A 20,981-nucleotide genomic window follows, 5' to 3' on the forward strand; every position below is an offset into this window, starting at 1 on the left:
GTACCCAGCTCTCACCATGCCAGCTGCTTGACCTTGGGCAAGTCACATTACCTCCCTGTGTGTTTGTTCATAGGTAAAATGGAGGGTAATTGTGTATCTCACAGACAATTACTATGCGGTCCTTAGCACAGTACCTTACTCATAGTAAGTGCTCCATAAACAATAGTAGCTATTATTAACGTTACTGTTGGGGCATCGCAATGGGTAATGGAAAGCACATGGACTGTGGTCGGGGCTTCTAGGTACAGCACTTAGCAGTGTGACCTGCAGACCTTCATTTCCTGGTCCTTAAAGTGAGGATAGTGACCCCAGCTCCTGCTGTCGCTGTGAGGAGGAATGGCATTTGGACGCTGCTGGTGCTGTGGAGCAGACACACCGTGCCGTGGGCATGAGTTCAGTTCTTTGCTCCGCCCTGTCCTCTGCATCTGCCCTCCTGTTTCTGAGCCTCCGCAGTCAAGCCCCTTCCCGATGCCACCTGGGGGGTATTAGGGGCATCTGGGTGGGGAGGGAGGGGTCTGCCAAGGGAGGAGGACGCGGAGTTTCCAGAGCAGTCATTGGAAGAGCAGACAAGGAAGCAGACTAGAGCCCCAGAGACAGCTGCAGGTTCTGGGGTTCTCTTGGGTGCCTGGCAGCTTGGGACAGGGACTGTGTTCCTCCCACTGTGGAATGGGTCACAGAAGAGCACATGTGTTTTCTAGCCAGTCTTTCTTTCTCCTCCTGGACACAGTTTCTGGTTTTGCCACTCGCCCACTAGAAAGTGCTTCACCTGTTCAGGTGCCATGTCTCCCCAGAGGACGGTCCCCTGCCCCTCTCTCCAGTCAGTTTTAGGCACGATTTCCTCCTGTTTTCACAGCACTCAACCTTACTCAGCATCCGCCTCCTTCTGCGTTATTAGTGCAGTTCATGCACCCGCATCTCCCAGGCCGGATCACGCCCGCGCGAGAGCAGTGAGGTGTTCTATGCTTCTCTGCCTCCTGCTCCACGTGCATGCCTTGCACGTGGCAGATGTTTAGTGAATGTTAGTGTTTAATGAATAAGTAAATAAGTGACTGGAGGCCTTGCCCGGCAGATGGCCAGTTATCACCACCCTGCTGATAGTGTCCACACACACACACAACTTGTAGGTTGTTTCTTCCAAGTCTGGTTCCCAGGGGCTAGTCTCCTGGCATGGGAACCGCTGAGTGAGCTTGAAGTTTGGTGTTTTGTGTTTTTTTTGAACTTAGAAGTTTTACTCTTTTTTCCCTGCCCCTAGCCAAGGACTAGATCCCACGCCAATGGGACTTCCCCAAGGCCCTGTGATCTTAGAGGCCTTGCTGCGGAGCAGGCTGCTCATCTCCTTGATATACTCCTTTAATAGTAGTGAAAACAGCATCAAAGCCCAAACTGGTGCATGGTTTTATTTTAATGTCAGAAATGCATACTTTCCTGCCTTGAGTCTTTTAAATTCCTTTCTGGAACCTGAGGGGTACCTGTCTTTATCCCCATATTACATTACATCTCCCTGTCTGAAGACGCAACTTTTCACATTTGATTTTCCTCATAGGTAACGATGTGGGTCCATCATCTTCAAGTAAGACCACGAACAAGTTTGAGGGGCTGTCTCAGCAGTCCAGGTAAGCCGGCTCTCTCCTAGGGGACTTAGAGTTGCAACGGACAGAATTATAGAAATGGTTTTTAGCAGCAATCTACTCAAAGTATGGTCTGCCAGCTGGTGCTGATTTTGATGAGAAACTAAATATTCGCCCCTAATTTGCATACACACCTTGTTGCTGAGCCATGATAAAGAGTTCCTGCCTGGCACGGGTCTGCAGACCAGGATTTTGAGTAGCACAGCTCTTCTCCATCCGGATTCCAGGTGGGAACGGAATTCGCTCCCCCAATGATCACAGAGCCTATCAGAATGAGTTTGTATTTTAAAGTTTTTAAGGAAGTAACTTCTTTTCATTACTTTCCCTCTTGACTCCTTTTGTAAACTTAAGAATGAAAAGATACTCCTCAGGGAAATCTGATTTTCAAACATAAAAATATGACTCTTTGGCACAACCAGAGTCACTCACAACTGGAATATACAACTATGTACTGGGGGCCTTGGGGAGAAGAATGAAAAAAAAAAGAGACTTTCCAAGTTCCCTATTTGTGAGATTTTTTTTTAGGCTAGGCTAGAAGTGGCCATGCCTTCTTCTCTCCTTTCACTGAAAGGGGATACTTTGGAAGATCTTCTGTGGGCAGCATTTGTCCAATCCCAACAAAAACAGTTTTCTCTCGAGGCGCAGTCTGACATGAGGACACAGAAAGCCACATCCAGACCGAAAACCTCAGGGAGAAAAAGTCTGGCCCGTGTGGGTTGCTTTCCAGAGTTTATCAAAGATAAGAAACGAAAATCTTCATTTCTTTTAATGCCACTATCTTATTTAGTCTACAGTCCTGTGACGTAGGCCCCATTGCTGTTATCCTCTTTTATAGATGAGAACCCTGAGCCCCAAGAAGTTAAGTGGGGGCAGATGGCAGACTAAACTCAAACCTGGCTGTCCTCCAGACCCCACGTCCCGTAGTCCCCCTCCCACGGGCCCTGCTCGTCATTCTAACTCAGTCCTCCTCCTTCCACCCTGCTCCCAGGGACTCGAAAACTGCAGTGCCGGTGGGCTTCTTCCAGAGGGGGAGAATGTCTAACACAGGGAAAGTGCCCACAAAATGTTTTTAAATGGAATCAAGCCCCCCAACTCACGCGTGCACATGCACGCACACACATGCACACAGCACCGCCAGCCAGCAGTGGCCTCATGGTCGTTTCCATAGGAAGAAGCCCTTGTCTACACAGATGCGTTGTCCACCCAGGGCCATCTGTGTCGGGCCTTTCTGAACCTCTCAGCTTGACCTCAGTGACTTGGTCAGGAATGACCGTCATGTTCACATCAGTCATTGGCGAGTGTGCTCCCCTGAGAAGGTGCTGAGGCAGGCCATGAGAAAAACTCACTCCAAAAATGTTCGCAGCAAAACCCTCGCATGTTTACTGTTGCTGGTTCAGCAGTGGTTCTGTCTCAACAGTGTTCTCCTCCAGTAGCCCCAGGGCAGTGGGATTTCACGTGAGCCGAGGAAAGAGCAGTTAAGACCCGGGGTGATATGCGTCCAGGAGAGAAGACGACACGTGCACTCCATCTCCTTTCTTTGACTCTATTTTTATTAGTTGGTTTGGCTTATCCTGTTCTTTTAAATGCAATTAGGATAAAAAAGAAGAAAAACCCCAATTCTTAGCACATGAGAGGAAAGAAAAGGAGAAATGAGATAGTGAAAGGGGCTCTTTGCAGATAGGACTCAGGCCCTTGGCTGGCACTGCTTTTTGGGGTCTGCAGTGCTCTTGGGGTCCCCTGAGACTCATTACAGCCTCTTGTTAAAGGAAGATGGCAGGTTGCACCTACTCGATGCCACTTGCAGCACTGCCATTTCAGCGGTGGCAGGGGTGTGGAGGTGAACATCTGATTACTCAGACAACGTGGGGCCGGCTTCTGTTCCAGGGGCGTGGGCATTTTCCTGCTCATTTACACGTCCTCCAAAAAGAGGGGAAGTCTGAGGTCTGAGAACCGAGCTGTCCGCCCTGGTGCAGTGGATGATGGAAGGGCTCTGGAGTCAGACAGAGCTGAGTCTCAGTTTCCAGACCCTCTGCCGGTCACTGCAGTTCCACACACTCTGGTTTCCTCATCTGCAAATGGGGTGATGAGAGTTACGTGTGGGATCACGTGGGATGGAGTGACTTCTGTATAATAGGCTGGGGTCACGGGCTGCAGTGTGCCAGGCACTTCCATAAACATCCTTACCTCTGGGAAGAGATGTCGATGGGAGAAGGAGTTAGGCTTTATTCAGGCGGTTGGGGTGTTTTCGCCTTTTCCTGATCCTCCCCAGCCAGGCAAATTTGAATTATGGAAAATAGACTATAATCTTCATTAAAGAAGTTTTGAAAGGGTTTTTTGATAATTCTGAAAACTCCTGTGATTTCCTTGAATAATGTATCACTACTGATATTATAGCCCTTTTAGATCCTAAATGATTCTTATTTATTAATTAGCACCGGTTCTGCAAAGACTGCCCTTGGCCCAAGAGTTCTTCCTAAACTACCTCAGAAAGGTAAGATTTCTCTTCTTCGTCTTCACACGTAATTAGAATGTCACCATACCCTCCAAGGGGACAGGGGTCTCTCTTGTTCATTGCTCTGTCCCAGATCCTAGAGCAGCACCTGGCATGTAGTAGATGCCCTAAAAACACCTGTTCAATGAAGAAAGGTTTTTATAAACTCTAATTCTGTGATTAGCAAAACAGCATACTTTTCCTGAGCAAACACCATACTTTTTCAGAAGATACATCGTTATCATCTCCAGGTACCATTCCTTCTCGTCCCATCAGAGAGACTGGGAACCAGGGCCAGCTCTGCCACTCACTAGCTCTGTGGCCTGGGCAGGGGCCTCAGAGGCTTCAGTAAGCCTCAGTTTCCTCGCCTGTAAATGGGGCGAGAACACAAACTGCATGAGGTTTTAAGGACGAAAGGAGATCCTGCTTCAGAAAGGCCCTAGCTACCGGGTGGCACAGACCTCCTTTCCCAGGACGGCATCCATCATGAAAGTAGTGGTACTCGTGCTCGGCGAGGTACAGGAAGGCAGTGTGTGTACATGTGGCTTCTTTGCCAAGCAAGGACACACAGCTCTTTGAGCGAATCTTGTTTAATCCTGATGGAGCTTTTCGTTTGTGAGACCAAAGTGTCCACCTTCTTACCACAGCAAAAGCGAGAGTGCCCGCTTTCCTGTGTTGCAGTGCTCTACTTAGAGATGCTGAGCACCCGCAGAGGCGTTTGGTTCATTCCGTCCATCCTCACTTGGGCCCACGAGGCCAGCAGGGCCCACATTAGGTACAGATGGAGGCTCAGAGGAGCCCAGTGGCCGCTCTGTGGGTTTCAGTGCTGGTGGCGAGACTTTGACCCCAGCACAGTGCTCTGCTGCCTGGTTTGCATAGAAGTCAAGCTAGGGGTTAGTGGTGGAAGCTGGAAGTCACTGCTTCCAAAGATACTCAACAGAGGGGCATATTTGCAGGAGCATCAACTGATCAGGCGAGGCTCCTGTGTAGCAAGATGAGGGGAGGGAGTCCCAGACGGCCGCTGATTGATTCTCCGTGGAACACAAAGAAAGGCTTCCCCTGCGTTTACTGAGTCTTTGTCTACAGTCGTTGGAGTTTTTTTCTTTTAACTACTCCCAAAGGGCTGTCCTGATGCCATACAAGTTAGAGACAAGTTTCCCAGGCACTATTCTCACGTATCTAAAATCTGCCCCAGATTCCCCCGTGTTGTTCACCCGTTGATCCTGCACTGCCCCTGACTCCCTTCCACCTGCCTGTCCAGCTTCCTCAAACCCCAACATGACTTAGTCCTCGCTGGGATGGACCGTGGCTGCTGCCCCCTCTCACGGTCCCACACTGCTTTCCTGTCCTCCTTCCTCCTGAGCCAGCGTCACTCCCGCCGTTCTCCCTCGGCTCTTCGCACCCCTGCCGGCTGCGTTCTCCTCAGCCGCCTGGCCCTGGCTCCGACTGCGCACAGCTCGCTGTGGCTGCAGAAGCACAGGCGGGGTGGCGGTTCTGCTCTGCTTCGTGTCCACGGCCTCAAGCCGTCCTCTGGTGCTGCATGGCCACCCTCCCCGCTTCCTCGATCCCTCTGCTCGCCATCTCCTAGCCCGCTCCTTCACGCCTTCTCTTTCCTCCTCAAAGTGACTTTGCTTCTATTTTCTCAGTGAACCAGGACATAAGCCCACCCCCTACCACCACCGCATGCCCCAGCGCCCCTGCACCCGGCAGGCCGTGTCCTGGGGAAGACCCTGTCCTCCTGCACTGGACCCTGTCCCCTCCCCAGCTCAGGACCTCGCTCCAGCACGTGTCGCTCCTTTGCGTCCGTGTTCTCTGAACCATTCCATCAGAATATGAACGTGCTGTTCACGCTCTCACCTTGACCCAGCTCCTCCAGCCACCCCGTCACCGCATTGCTCCCATTCTTTCTCTTTGTGGGTTTTTTCATTATTTTTGAAATTTCCCGTAATAAATGTTTATAAAACAAGACGTTTGTACAAAAATACAAAGATGTTTTAAAAAACAGAATAATATGATGCAGCGTCCCCCACCCCACCTAGATACTTATCTCCCATCTCCAACACTTATTAGTTTATACTTGATCTTGTTTCATCTATTTCCCCAACCCCATCCTCAAGAATTCTATAGCAAATCTTAGACATCATACCATTTCATACACATACAATACCATTATTACATCCAAAAAATCAAAAAATGGGTGCCCGCCTGGTGGTGTAGCGGTTAGGTTTACCCGCTCTGCTTCAGTGGCCCAGGTTCACAAGTTGGGATACCAGGCACAGACCTACACCACCCATCAAGCTGTGCTGTGCAGGTGTCCCACATGCAAAACGGAGGAAGGTGGGCACCGATGTTAGCTCAGTGACAATCTTCCTCAAGCAGAAAGAGGAAGACTGGCAACAGGTATTAGCTCAGGGCCAGTCTTCCTTACAAAAAAAGAAAAATCAAAAAATGTCGTATCTTCACATATCCAGAGTTCACATTTTCAGTTGTCTCTTAAATGTCTTTTTTTTTTTTTTTTTTTTACAAATCGATTGTTTAAATCAGGATCGAATGAAATAAGGTCCACACTTTCCAGTTGATGGATTTGTCTCAGGTTTCTTAGACTAAAGGTGTCCCTGCATTCTCTTCTTTCGTAGTAATTTATTTGTTGAAAGAATGGGGTTATGTGTCCTGTAGAGTCTTTCAGTGTGGATTTTGTTGACCGCGTCCCCATGTGGTCATTTTACACGTTCCTCTGTCCTCTGTTTCCGGTCAGTTGGGAGCTGAATCTAGAGGCGCGATCAGGTACAGGTGCAGGTTTTGGCAAGACGCCTTCCTGGGCAGTGCTGTGTTCTTCTGGCAGGAGGTGCGTCCCGTCCAGTTGGCCCTCTCTGGGAAGTTTGCAGGATCCCTTCCTCCCTCCTCTGTTAAAACCAGCCCACGAGGCCACTGGCGAGTGGCCAGGTCTCAGCCCTCATCCTGCTCAGCCGTCTGCAGCTCTGTTCTCCCCTCATTCAGACTCCGCGCTTGGCTCCTGGATGCCACCCTGGTCCTTCTGGTGCAGTGACCGCTCCTGCCCGGCCTCCCGGGCTGCTTCCCCGCCATCTCCCCCTCCAGAGGTTGGCCTGCCACAGGCCTGGTCATGGATACTTCTCTGAATTTACTACCACTCCCTCGGTGACCCACACAGTCTCAGAACTCTAGAACCATCTGACACCTGCTCATTACACAACCAGCCCCAGTGCCCTCCTAGGCTGCTCGCACCAGCCTGTTCAGTGTCTCTACTCCCATGTCTGATGGGTTCTCAACGTGACAGTTTGAAGAGACTCCTGACTCCCCTTCGCTCGTGCCCCACCAGCAGTGTCCTCTTCTGTTGCAGGCAGTGCTTTCCTTCCCGGGGTCCAGGCCTTAAAACCTAAGAGACAGGCTTCACGCCTGTCTTCCTCACACAGCCCAGATCCAGTGTTTCCAGATGCTGCTGCTGTACCCACGCTGTTTATCCAAAGCCCGGTCCCTCCTCAGCATGGCCCCCACTCTCACTGTGGTCCAAGGGACGTCATCTCTTGCCTCGACCATGGCCACCCCCTGCCTGGTCTGCCTGCTTCCCCCTAGCCCTGTGGGCTGTTCTCAACAGAATGACCAAGGTGATCCACACTAAGTCAGGTCACGCCTGCCCCGTCATCCAGTGGTTCCCTGTCTCACCCAGAATAGAAGCACAGTCCTTACAGCGGTGCACAGGGCCTCCCGTGACAGAGGCCTGCCATCTCTGTGATCTGGCCCCTGGCTCCTCGCCTCCTTGTGTATTTCTCCCTCCCCACACTGGTCTCCTTGCTGCTCTTGGAACACCCCAAACACGTTCCTGCCTTAGGGCCTTTGCATTTGCTGTTCCCTCTGCCTGCACGCTGCATACTCAGCTGCTATTAGACAGGTCCAAGGTGCCTGCAGGGGAGATGTTGCATGCCCTACACTGTGTTGCCTGGTGACAGCGGTGGTAATGCTGGCTTTGATTTGGGATTAGAAAAGGCTCTAATGGCCAGACAGCCCTCTGTCCCCATCTGTTTCTCTCACGTGCAACTTACCAGGGAACTGGCATCTGTTGAGCACCTGCTATGAGTCAGGCACTCGCATCTCTTTGTCTCCTGTACTCCCGTCAGCCCCCGTGAGAAGGAACTGATGTCGTCCGCAGTTTTTGTGTGAGACGTCTCAGCGGGCTGAGCCTGCTCCGGCCTACACAGTTCTTTGGCAGAAGAGCAGTAAAGCTGGGACGCGTGCGTAGGTCTCTTCCTCCTGAAGCCGGCGCACGGTACTTCCGTCTAAAGTACTTCAGTCCACCGGGATTGATGGGCCCTGCTCTGTTCCTGGGTGCACTGGGTGCTGGGGTGAAGCAGCGGAGAGGCCTCTGCCCCCCCAGCGCTCAATCCACGTGGCCACCAATACAGGCAGGTGACTGGACGATCACAGAGATGCAGGAGGCGAGCCAGGGGGCGTGTGCAGAGGTCAGGCTGCAGCCAGCCCAAGAACCAGGGAGCTCCCTCACCTGACACCAAAACCCTCTTTGGTCTGTGGCTGCCATCTAAGCACCGGCGTTCTTTCCTAGGGGATCCACAGGGACATTTCTGGCCTCCTCAGCTGGAGGCAGAGGGCGCCTGTGATGTTGAGAGGGACGGGGGTGTGGCTTCTCATCCCTCCCGCCCCCTTGAGCGTCCTCCACCAGCTGGCACGTTCATGTGAGCTGCGTCCTGGCCACGTTTTGCTCTTTTTCCCTCCCAAACATCACCCATTTTTTAAAGTCCTTTGGGCACCTTTTAAAAGGCTTAATTAAAGCCTTGTCAGCTGGAGACAGGCTGCAATAGGAGAGCCATTTTTTAAATGTGGGTTTTGGTAAAAAGCAGTATTATAGAAACTTGAAGGGATTTTTTTAATGAACAAAATTACTCCTAATTTTGCCACTGTTACGACTCCCTGATTCCTCCAAGAGCACACGTTCTTTGTAATTGTCAGCACAGTGAAAGCACAGTTGTGCACGCTGGTTCTTTCCACTCTGCGTTTCGGCGTCAGCATTCTGCGTGTGTCCACGAGCTCTTCCTGGTGTCGTCAGGCTGCGTGCTCTTCCATCAGGCGGGGTGCCGTCCTTTACTCGCACCCCCTTTCGTTGGAAATGGGGGCTGGAAGTTTGCAGGGTTCTGCCTCCTCCTCCTCAGTGACGTTCTTAGGATCGGTTCCCAGGAACGGGATGGTCACAAGCCAGGGTGAGGCCTTTCAGTGGGCCGTCCTCAGTGCCAGGTGCTTCTGTTGCTTTCTGCCCCGTCCTGCCTGCACGAACCAGCTGCACCATAACCTCCCAGCACTGAATACGAGTTGGAATTCTCATTCCTTAAATGTTTTTAATGTGCCTCGCTGTAGCAGTGGGCCCTGTGTAGTCCAGTTTTGGGACAAGGTTTGCTTCCGACTTTCAGAATGCAGTTCAGAGAGGACTTTTGATTAGAGAGGGGGAAAAAACAAGACCAGTTTGGAAATAAAATAGCCGAAGGTTGGGCAAGCTCCCCTAAAGGAGAGACTCTCTTTTTGTTTTGTCTTTTCTTATTATAAAAGTAATATATAGTCCTTCTAGAAGATTTGAAAAATACAGATAAGCAAAAAGAAGAAAATACAAACCACCTGAAGTCTTAGCATGTAAGATAAACAATTGGGTATATCCTTTTAAACATTTTCTATGCTTTTTTTTGTTGTATGTTTAAGTTTTTAGTTAAGCTGACTTTTGTTCCATAATAAATCCAGAAATGTTTTTTATGCCAGAAGTTACACCACAGGATCACTTTTACTGGCTGCATAGTGTTCCATTGTCTGGTGCCATCACGTGTTAAGCACTCCCTGCTATTCCACGTTCACACAGCCTGGAGTTTTTTCTCTGTACACAGTGCTGTACTGACACCAGCACAGACATCTCGGTGCCTGGCTTTGATCCTTTTTTAGGGTAAGTTCCTAGAATTGGACTTGCATGAGGGCTTTGGCTGCCCCACACTTAAACAGTTTCTGTTCCCCTGTAAGTGCAGCCCACAGCAAGGCCTTCTGGCTCCACCGCCTCAGGGAATCCCCAGCTTTTCCCCTTCCCCACTGCCTCAGACTTCTATTTGCCAGTTTTTAACGTCCAGCAGAGGCATCTGATGAGCCTGCTTTAAGTCTCTGAGCTGAGCCACATCTGCCGAAGTTCAAGGGCCGGTCCAAGCAGGGTACCCTTGAATTTGATTTCCTTAGGAAGGGCTGTGGCTGGGCAGGCCAGGAGCAGAAACAGCTGCAGTACAGCATGTGACCCTTTATAACCCCGGGGTTTATCTTGTCTTTCTTTCTTTAAAAATAAAGTTTAAGAATATCTTTCTAACTATGTTGTATTTTTAGTTTGACTCACCCAAGTGTGCCTTAGTCAGCTCTTTCCTCACCGAGTGCATACTATGTGCTTGGCCCCGGTGCCAAGAGCCAGAGTTATGAGAATGAGCAACAACGTGAATCCTGGCCTTGAGGAAGCTGGTCTAACAGTAATGATAAGAATACTCTTATATAATAGTTAGAGCCTGCCAGGTGCTGTTGGCAGTTCTTTACACATGTTAACTGCTGGTTTAGAGATCAGGAAGGTGAGGCACAGAGAGGTTGTGTAATTTGTCCAAGGTCACACAGTAAGTGGTAGAGCTGGACTTGGAGATGTGTCCTTCATGTCCTAAGTTCTCTTGGATAGAGCTGTGCAGAGAGCTCAACAAACTGTGGGAATAGCTCAACAAACTGTGGAATGCCCAAGCTGTGGATACTAAGCAGCCACTGAAGAAACTAAGGAGAATCTGACTTAGGAATACACCCAAACATAAGTGGGGGAAAAAAGCAGAGTTGCAGACAATATCTGTATTGTAATCCCATTTATAGTTTTTAAAAGATATATTCATTCATAAGCACCTGTTTGTGTGTCACCAAAATGTAACAGGTTACCTGAGAGGGGTGGTGAGGGGACATCTGTCACCCCGTGTGTCATCTAGTGCATGAATCATGTAAAATATGGGAATTAGTAATAAATGATGATATAGTTGTAGAATGCAACATGAAAAATTATATCCTGCTAGTAAAGAATTTTTATTAACATGGCAAATACTCTTGCTAAAGCAGTGTATGAATAAAAGCAGGTAAAAGTTTTATCTATGGAAAATGTGTAGAAAAGTCCAGAAGGAAATACATCAGAACAGTTAAAATGGCTGCGTTTAGGTGCTAGGCCTGTGGAGGCCTTTTAACTCTATGCAGTGCTTCCCAATTTTCTGTAGTCTGTATTGTGTTTATAGTTGTGTTTTTTCCCCCAGTTCTGCATTAGTTGGGACATCCTGTTCTTACGTAACTGAGGCATAAAATCATGTTTAAAACCAGACCGCCTGCGCCTGGGCCTGGCCCCTGAGCTCTTGCGACCCGGACGCTCCCTCCGGTCGGTTCTCTTCAAGGGGACACAGAGGAGGAGAGCAGCACGGCCCGCCCCATGTTCCCTTCCAGTGACCTCCCTCTTTGTGTTTGCTCCGCACAGTGGCACTAAGAAAAACAGAAACCAGCCATCATCTCTCTCTCGACAAAGCCAGTGTCCCGCCCGAAATCTTTCAGAAATCGTCACAGTTGGCAGAGTTACCACAGAAGCCGCCACCTGGAGACCTGCCCCCGAAGCCCACAGAACTGGCTCCCAAGCCCCCAATCGGAGATTTGCCGCCTAAGCCAGGAGAACTGCCCCCCAAGCCACAGCTGGGCGACCTGCCACCCAAACCCCAGCTCTCAGACTTACCTCCCAAGCCTCAGATGAAGGACCTGCCTCCGAAACCGCAGCTGGGAGACCTGCTGGCCAAATCCCAGGCCGGAGAGGTCTCGCCCAAGGCCCTGCAGCCCTCAGAGGTGCCCCAGAAGCCACACCCGGTGGATCTCTCCCCAAACGTGCAGTCCCGAGACGCCCTCCAAAAGCAAGCCTCTGAAGACTCCAACGACCTCACGCCCACTCTGCCGGAGACGCCCGTCCCGCTACCCAGGAAGATCAACACGGTGGGTGGGCACGGGGGCAGGCCCTCGCAGGCCCCCTGCTGCCCTCTGACACCCGGCGGGAGGGTGTGTGCTCTGGCTTGTGCAGACGGAGTGGAGCGCGCTCACCCAGATGGCTCCGGTCAGCACTGGGGAGGAGCGGGGCCTGTGGTTACAAACGCAGGCCCTGGGTTTCGGCAGCCGGGCTGCAGGCCCCGCCGTCAGGGCCTCCCGTAGGTGTGGGACTTGGCCCGTTCCCTACCTTCTCCAAGCCTCAGTTTCCTCCTATACAAAAAGGAGCTGATACAGTCACTGAGCACATGGGCGACAAGCACAGTGACAGATGAGCTAGCGCTCAGCAGCGGGCCCTCTGATCTGGGGACCTTGAGGATGACACTGCTCCTTTCTCGCCTGGTGAGAGAGCAGTCGCCCTCTCAGGGTTGCGAGGATCTTCAGCCTCAGTGCTGCTCACTGCATCTTCCTGGAGGGATCGGAGCAAAGCTCAGAGAGACTTGCACAAACACATAATTTGCTTGAAGTCTCACATTCCATCGTTTCCATGAAATGCTTGCTACTCCATAATATACAAATTTTATTTTAGTATAAAAATGCTTTCTTGCCAAAAAATCATTTTTTGGAAAAATGATGCTCCAGGGGGATCCACGTGTGCTGTTTGTCCTGCCCACGGGGCACTAGCACCCTCGGTTGAGGAGCAGTTAATGGGGGGACTGAAAGGCCTCCCACTGAAGTGACAGCTCTGCCCCCACTCACATTTTATTATAAAAACGATGTGGCAATAATAGCGTGTCACTTCAGTACTAAAGGAAAAGTAAAAGAAAACCCATCCTGCCGCAGGTCAGAGACCACATGGTCAGTGCGGTAGATGCTGTTGCTCTTCGCGACGGCAGTCTCCCATTACCCCAGGGACTGCTGATGGCCTTGATGTGTGCAAAATTCCAGTTCGTGCTGCGTGCTTGACAGTTGTTCCACGATCTCATTTAATCCCCCCTGTTATACACGATTGCATAGGGCCTTCTCGGTTGCTCAGAGAGTCAGAGTTGGGAAGATGAGATCGGCTCTGCCACGGTTCTGCCAGCTTCCCAGACCCCCCAGCACAGCCCTGGGAAGGGAGCTGCAGAAAGGCACCAGGTCCTCAGAGTGACTGAGGGAGAACCAGGGGACAGAGAGGAAGTCACCGACCCAAAACCTTCAGAGATGTAGCTTGCTTTTTTATTGCTAATTATGTAATGAGCTGGGCGCCAGAAACATCCTTTAGAAGATGATTTCTCTATTTCTGTCTTCCCGTTTGCAAAGAACTGGAAGTCCAGCAAATAAAAGCCTAAGGCAAAATGAGTCAAAAGTTACAACTTTTTGGGGAACTGCCTGGAATGGTCCCCACCCCTGCTGCTCCTGCCCTGTTTAACCAGCGTGTGCTGACGCGGGGCTTTGCACGAGGGGACTGAAATCTGTTTACGCTGCGCATTCGGTGTGCAGAAGCTGCACATTCTGCTTTACATCATGTTTCCCAAACCATTTTTAGACTCTGCTGTCATCTCTGCGAGTGCCATCGGGGTGGGGAGTGCAGAGAGCTGCGTGGTTTTGGCGAAGCGGGATTTTGATCCCTTCCCATGTTGTCTGCTTTCCAATGAAAATACTGGGTGACGGCTGCCTGCCATTTCCGGCTCTGCCCTGATGCTCGGGGAGGAGCGAGGGGCTGTGGTGTCTTAACAGCACACGGTACACAGGGCACCTGGCAGACGTGCTTCCCCCTTTCAGAGTCAAGAAATGGAGGCTGCACAGGGTTCAGTCGCTTGCCCGAGGTCAGTGTGTCCTTTTTCCCTTCTGTCTGTCCTGTCAGCTAACACCCAGTCTCTTTCCTAAAGGGGAAGAATAAGGTGAGGCGAGTGAAGACCATTTACGACTGCCAGGCCGACAATGACGATGAGCTCACCTTCAACGAGGGAGAGGTGATCGTCGTCACAGGGGAGGAGGACCAGGAGTGGTGGGTACGTGCGAGGACTGTCCCTGTCACCCGTTGGCTCAGCATGTCGGGCGGGCTCCCTGCCGTGAGTAAGGGGGCGCCCCAGGGCCCCACCGCCCAGTCACTTACCCCGCAGCCGTTTTCACTGGATGTCTTTTCTCTTACTATTATGTGCTGGTGAAACAGCCGTGGAGCTTTGAGATGGGTCAGGAGAACTGAGATCGCATGTGCTATACCCTTGTTATCACACAGCAGCCTGCGAGCTGTCACTGTTTTCTGATTTTTCAGCTGCAAAACCAGTGCTCAGGGAGGTTAAACATGTTGCCTGTGGCACACAGCTGGGAGGCAGGCGGTCCAGGTTCCGAAGCATCTGGGAGTCAGGCGCCTGTGTGCTTTGCATTCCTTGCACGCTGTCCTGGCCACGAGGCAGGGCCCTAGTTCTGCTCAGGCCCGGCTGTTGACCACTCTGCCGTCCTCAGGCTCAACCCTCAGTCCAGCCTGCACTTCTCTGTGTGCAGTGGGGCATGATACCTTCCTCATGTGGTTTCAGGAGATTATACAAGAATATCTACGAAAACTCCTTTTACGTGAAAACCTGCCTCCCAGGTGTCAGGAAGGGACGGCATCACTGTGCTCACACAGTGGTCGTTTGGAGATCTGGGGCCCGTGGAAATGCCCAGGCTCTCAGTGGCCCGACACGTCCATCGCTGGGGAGGCTGCCTGAGGAGTAAGCCTCCAGGGGGCGGCGGCCTCTTAGGAGTTTCCTAGTTGACTGTGTCCCAACACCGGTGTGGAAGTTCTGCTTCCTTGGCAGCCTGAGCCCCTCCTGCCCAGAAGGACCCAGTTCTGTCTGCTGAGAAAGGGACCTGTGGTTCACGGTGGACCCAGCAGAGCCTGCTAATGCTCGGAAACACGTGTGTGTGCAGACACACACACACACACACGTGTACACAGGCACATGCGTGCACACCTTTGGCTTTTCTTCCTTTGGGCCTAGGCAGTGACTGCAGATCCTTGATCACAGCTGTAGGGGTTTTGCTTAAACTGAATCAGCTGTTCTCAACAGGGCAGTTTTGCCCTCCAGGGATATTTGGCAATATCAGAGACATTTTGATTGTCAGGACCTGGGAAGGGTGGGTGCCCCAGGCATCCAGTGGGCAGAAGCCAGGGGTACGCTAAACACTGTACTCCCTACAGTGCTCGGGAGAACAAAGAGTGACCTGGCCCAGAGTGTCAGGAGTCTGAAGTGGTGAGGCCTTTCTCTCTCTCAGGCAGGAACGAGCGGGGGTGGCCCAGCTGGCACGTCCAGCCGCTCTGTTAGAGGTGCACCTGCTCCTGGCATGGAGCCTTTTGGAGAGCCAACCTAGAATGATGACAAGGAGATGGTCTCTGAATCACTTATTCGCTCTGTGACCTTGGATAAGCATGTCCCTTCTGTAGGCCTCAGTTTCCTCCTCTGGAAAATGGGACATGAGTGACCTTACCTGACAAGGATGTCTGAGAACTCACTTTGTGATATGTTAACATTACTATGAGCAGACAGTGATCACATTCTTTGCTAAGAAACTGGGACTACAGCAGAGGCTCATGAGAGAAGAAATGGAAGGTTTTCATTGGTGTCTCTAGCATCATTCTCAGCAGAAATTCTGTGTGCCATCAGCACATCTGCCAAACCAGACAAAAACAATGCTGCCCATCCCACCCGTGACTTATAATTTGTAAAGCCCTCTCATGTGCATCATGCCACCCAAGACCCCATGAGGTGGGTAGGTCAGGGCTTACCACTAATTCTGCTCTCAGGATAAAACTATGCACTGTGGCCCCTGTGACCGCCCCAGGGCGCAGCCCTGTAAATAAAGGAATGAGCCCTGGGCTGGCCGCAGGGCTCTTGCTCCGGCCCCCTCCACCTGGCAGGTTCTTCATGGAGGCACATGAAAGCTGGCCTGGCTCTTCGAGCCTCCTCCTCTCTGTATTTGTCGTTTGAAAGCAATGTGCACTTCTTCTCATTCTTGCTACGGAAGGCTTAGGATAGGCTTCTCTTTCATACAGTTAATACTCATGGAACTGAGATAAGTAGGAACCTTTTGCAGGTAACCATGGCTTACAGGCTCAGGCAGCACACAGTAAAATTGCCATAGGCCACCATCAGTCTCAGACTTTCACAATATCCTCTCCCTCCAGCAACCAGAAAGCACGTTCTTAGCACACAGCAACCCCTTCCACATGGATGATTGATGGAATCGCACAACAAGCCTGAGGAGAAGGGATGTTTTAGCCCCGTTTACAGATGAGGCTTAGCAGGATTTGTCTGAGGTCACCCAGGAGGAGAGGCAGCAGACCCCTGGTGAAGGGCATGGACTCTGGGGTCTGCAGCCTGGGGGGACTGTGGGCAGGTCACCCCACCTCGCTGGGCCTCTGTCCCTCCGTGTGTAAAAGTTGGTCGCAGGAGTGGCCACCACATGAGATCCATGTCAGCATACTGTCTGTTGTACATTCTGTCGCGGCTATTTTGTTCTGTAGTTCATTGTCAGCGGCTCTCCGTAGCTCACCAAAGGGGAAAGGAGGGGAAGCCTGCATTCCCCCAGGTCTGTGGGCAAACTTCAGGCACGCTCTTCCCCGCGGGACTGGTCCCAGGGAGCTGCGGCTGCCCCGGCCTGACGACTCTCTCTTCTCCCCGCAGATTGGGCATATCGAAGGGCAGCCTGAAAGGAAGGGGGTCTTCCCAGTGTCCTTTGTTCACATCCTGTCCGACTAGCAAAAAGCAGAACCTTACGACTGTCCACATCCTTCATGCAAGACTGCTGCCTCCACGTGATCCTGTGCACAACGTGTATATAGCTGCCGTTACAGAGCGAGCAACCCCCGGAAAGGCCGCCTCAGGAGGGGAACATGGCGTGTGTTGTAAATATCCTGTGGTCTTCTGCCTTCGCCAGTATTAGGGTAGCCTGGGGACCCGGCGCGCCTTACTGGTTTGCCAAAGCCATCCTTGGCGTTTAGCACTTACATCTCTCTCTATGCTGTTTTCCAAGCAAACACACAGAAACAGGAATATAGGAACTGCTGGCTTTGCAAATAGAAGTGGTCTCCAGCAACCGGTGAAGGGCATAGAGCTGACTCTGTGTCTAACAGTACAGTATTCTCGATTGTGTTACTGAAAATGCAACATTAGCGAAGAGGTGGGTTCTGTTTTCCAGGTGAAACTTTTCGTCCGTGACAGACCAGCCTGTAGTTACCTGTGTACACGGTTTACAGCTACAAAACCTACTTGGGTATTTATTACAGAAAGTGCTCAGTTAAACGTAAGTGTTACTCCTCCAGCAAAACCTTCACTGACCCAAAACCTTTGGTGGCATTTAAAGTGCCCGCAGCCTCACTCAAGTTAGGACAAGTGGATTACACTGTCTTATGATGATGAGCACCCACCCCCGAGATATTACCTCATTATGCAAAAACAACATATCCTTCATGACTATTTTGACAAAAGCTTAAAACACGTCTGATGAAGTTCAACTTCCAGGAACCAAGGACTGCCAGAAAATACTAGCCTCTACATTATGCATGCATTTAGAAGCTTACCTGAAATCTGCCTTTTATAAAGGAATAGTATGGATAAGTTGAACTGTACATTTTTTAAACTTGATTGCCATTAAAGCAGAAATTATAAGGTTGCAACAGTATTTGTTTCTAGTCAGTCATTTGGCCTTCTCAAGAGTATGAATTTACAGATCATCTTATGAATTAACATCTTCCAAATGTGTTAAAGCATCTAATGCGTCCATTTTAAATTATTTTCTTAGTTTTGTTCTTGATAAATTTAAACTTTTAAAAGATTCTTCAAGCAGATGACAAATTTAAAAGTCAGCCCTTCACACAACGTCCCCACTGTAGAATCCAGGTGCTGAAACCAACCTTTTCTTTTCCCGTGCTCCTTGCAGCTCCGTTCGGTAGATACCTTCCCTCCAGGGCTCTGATCGCTGCTGCGCATCGCACTGTGAAAGCTCTCCCTGCAGTGCGTCTCCCCTCCCGGCTTGCTTTCCGTCCCAGCTGTTTATCAGACCGTTAGAACGTCACGAGTGTTTCGGTCTCATACGTCCGTCTGCCTTTTGACAAGAATACAGCACTTTCACTCCGCAGTCAGTGGGTCTGCTCTCTGATTCCAAGGCTCCTGTGTCGTTCTGGCATCCCGTTTGTTTAAAGTGCTATGTTGGCAACAGCACAGAAAACTTAATATTTTTAAGCAGATCATCTTGGCAGTGAGTGAGACTTGTTCATTTCACAGAAGCACAGCTCCCAACCAAACCCGTAGGAAAAGCCCTGTCTAATAGAGGCCCAGTGCTCGGGTAATATTAATTTAGTTCTGCTTACGTGATTACTGGGAAAACTTTGAATAGCCACCTAATCCATAAACCTTGCATGACAAACCTGCAGCCTGTCTTATCAGCCGTTATTGGAAAATGATCTTAAGCAGTTGCTTCCTCAGTGTCATGGCACATGTGAATCCCATGCAAAACGAGAACGTCAGGAGCCAGCTGGTGAGCTGGGGTGTGGCTGCCAGTGTTCGCAGCCTCATCTTCAGAGCTGCACGGGTGTCAGGGACGGGAAATCCACCAAGGTTACTGATGTCCCCGTTCATTCATCTACACGTTTGTGTTAAAGAACTATTCATTTTTTGTGGCCTACACTATTTCCAGCTGATCTCAAACTGGTTTTTAAAAAAAACAGAGAAACTAGATATTTAAAATTACACGGAGTCCATGTCTACTCTTCTTCCCCTTTTGCAGCAACTTAGACAAAGCCATTTTTTAGTACTTTTTTTTTTTTCTGATTTTGTTTGTGTTTCCCATCAGGAATTTGAGTTCTCTCTAACCCAGCTTACTGTGGGACATAGGAAAACTAGATAGAAATGCCTTTGGTGATCTCGGTTGAATTTAAATCTGATATTGTTCTTAAACTCAGTGAGCCACTATCTGCAATTTTGTACATGATATAGTATTTTGAAGGTGTGGAACCTTACGGAAAAAATAGCTAATTCGTTCTTTTTTCCCCCAGAGGGGAAAGTTATGTTCTGCAAATAGTGTGTGTCTTATTTTACTGTTGAACAGCAATCGCTATTTATTTTTTTATTGCCTAGAAGTTCAACATGTTGTATGGGAACCCCATAGTAGCGCTAGTGGAATTCCAAACCCCATCCGTACGTTACAGTCAGTCATCAGCACACTTGTCATTTCACATGTATGTAATGTGACAGTTTTTCAGTACTGTACGTGTTAATTTCTACTTTTTTTAATATTTAAAATTGCTTTTAAATAAACATATTCTCAGTTGATCCCAAACGTCTGACATCAGGCCGTTTTGTGAGTTGTCCGCTCCTGTTTGGATTGGAGGAAATCAAGATTTCGCTTGGCTGTGTTTGGGGGGTGTGGTTAACACAAGTCGCTCCGCCTCCTATGGAAAATACCGCTTTGGATGCGTAAAAATGTGCGTGCGTCGCTTCCCTCCGCTGACAAAACGTGGACCTCAGCGCTTTGGGCCCCCCTCCATTCCCACGCCCACTTCCACAGCAGCCGCTCCTGCTCCTCTTGAAGTGGACAGGGCAGGAGGAAGAGGGAGGGGGGTGCCTCCGTGTCGTGAGGATCGCCTGTGGATGCATCGAAAGCTCCTGGGCGGTGCCCAGCGCAGACCGGGTGTTGCGCGTGCGCTCCTTGCACGCGGCTGTTCCTGCTGGTGCCGCCATGCATGGAGCAGACCAGGTCCAGTACTGTCCAGCACGCACCTCTTGACTTCACAGAGCTTGAAACTGAGGTTCAGAAAGAGTCCTTACCCTGCAGGAGATGCCATGGCCGGTAAACCCCCAGGTCAGGCGTCTAGACGATGGTTCTGGCTCCGAGGCCATCAGATTTCTACCACACGGAACACGGTGTCTGTCTCGAAGTTCTAGCCAGAGGAACACGGTGACGGAAAGCTAGCTGAGGTGCCAGCATTGAAGATGCTCAAGTGTTGGTCTCGGCTTTCCTTGTGTTTCCTTTCCTGAAAGTGGCTAGACTTTAATGTCTGTTCACACACCTAAACAGGATAAACCCTGTGCTGCCAAAGGAAATCGGCTTTGGAGTGGAAGCCAGTGACTTTGTCAAGATATATCTGGGAGAGGCTAGCATAATTATCTGGATATTTCGGGCAGAGGGGCAGCCAGCTTTCTATCTAATTGCAAAATGTTATAACGTTTGACTTGGTTGTATATATAGGTTTGGTTTTGTTTTTGAGGAAGGTTAGCGCTGAGCTAACATCTGCCAATCTTTCTCTTTTTGCTGAGGAAGACTGGCCCTGGGCTAACATCCGTGCCCATCTTCCTCTAGTTTATATGTGGGACGCCTACCACAGCATGGCCTGCCAAGTGGTCCATAGGTCCACACCCTGTACCTGTGTTTGGTCCTCTGTGAGGAGTACATCCTCCTCAGGTGCATCTTCAGATGAGGAAACCTGCCTGCAGAGCTGAAGTGACCTGCTCAAGGTCACAGTAAGTATCGGCAGCAGCACACGCCCAAATCTTTGTGGCCTTGGCACAGGCTTCCTCTCGTCCCTCCTCAGCCCTGCTTTCTCCTCTTCCCTGACCTTGTGGCCTCCTCCCTGTTTTAATTCTTCCCACTCCCAGGATGTGGGGGTGTGGCAGGAGTGGGTGGGCTTGACCACTACGACGATGATGATGATGATGATGATGATTAGGATAACTCCACCTATTCTACTTTGCCGAGCCCCCCCCCCCCATGCCCCGTGTGTTCTCAGCCGTCCCGAATGGAAACCTTATTTCCCGGCCTCTGCAGTGTGGAGGTGGTTCGGAGCTGGGGGGTCATGTCTCTAGCAGGCGGGCCTCCGCTGA

General features: G+C 50.5%; 1 protein-coding gene across 1 annotated transcript in view; it reads left to right on the forward strand.

The window, feature by feature from the left end:
• ASAP1 (ArfGAP with SH3 domain, ankyrin repeat and PH domain 1) overlaps positions 1–19,440 on the forward strand; it is a 307,119-nt gene extending 287,679 nt beyond the window's left edge. Inside the window, exons 25-29 of the mRNA XM_046641983.1 lie at positions 1,544–1,613; positions 4,061–4,119; positions 11,651–12,150; positions 14,010–14,132; positions 16,788–19,440. Of these exons, the coding sequence (XP_046497939.1) occupies positions 1,544–1,613; positions 4,061–4,119; positions 11,651–12,150; positions 14,010–14,132; positions 16,788–16,862 (827 nt within the window). The 3' untranslated portion in view covers positions 16,863–19,440. The remainder of the gene's footprint in view (positions 1–1,543; positions 1,614–4,060; positions 4,120–11,650; positions 12,151–14,009; positions 14,133–16,787) is intronic.
• Positions 19,441–20,981: the final 1,541 nt, after the last annotated feature.

Source organism: Equus quagga, chromosome 16 (genome assembly GCF_021613505.1).
Source record: "Equus quagga isolate Etosha38 chromosome 16, UCLA_HA_Equagga_1.0, whole genome shotgun sequence".
Lineage (NCBI taxonomy): Eukaryota > Metazoa > Chordata > Mammalia > Perissodactyla > Equidae > Equus > Equus quagga.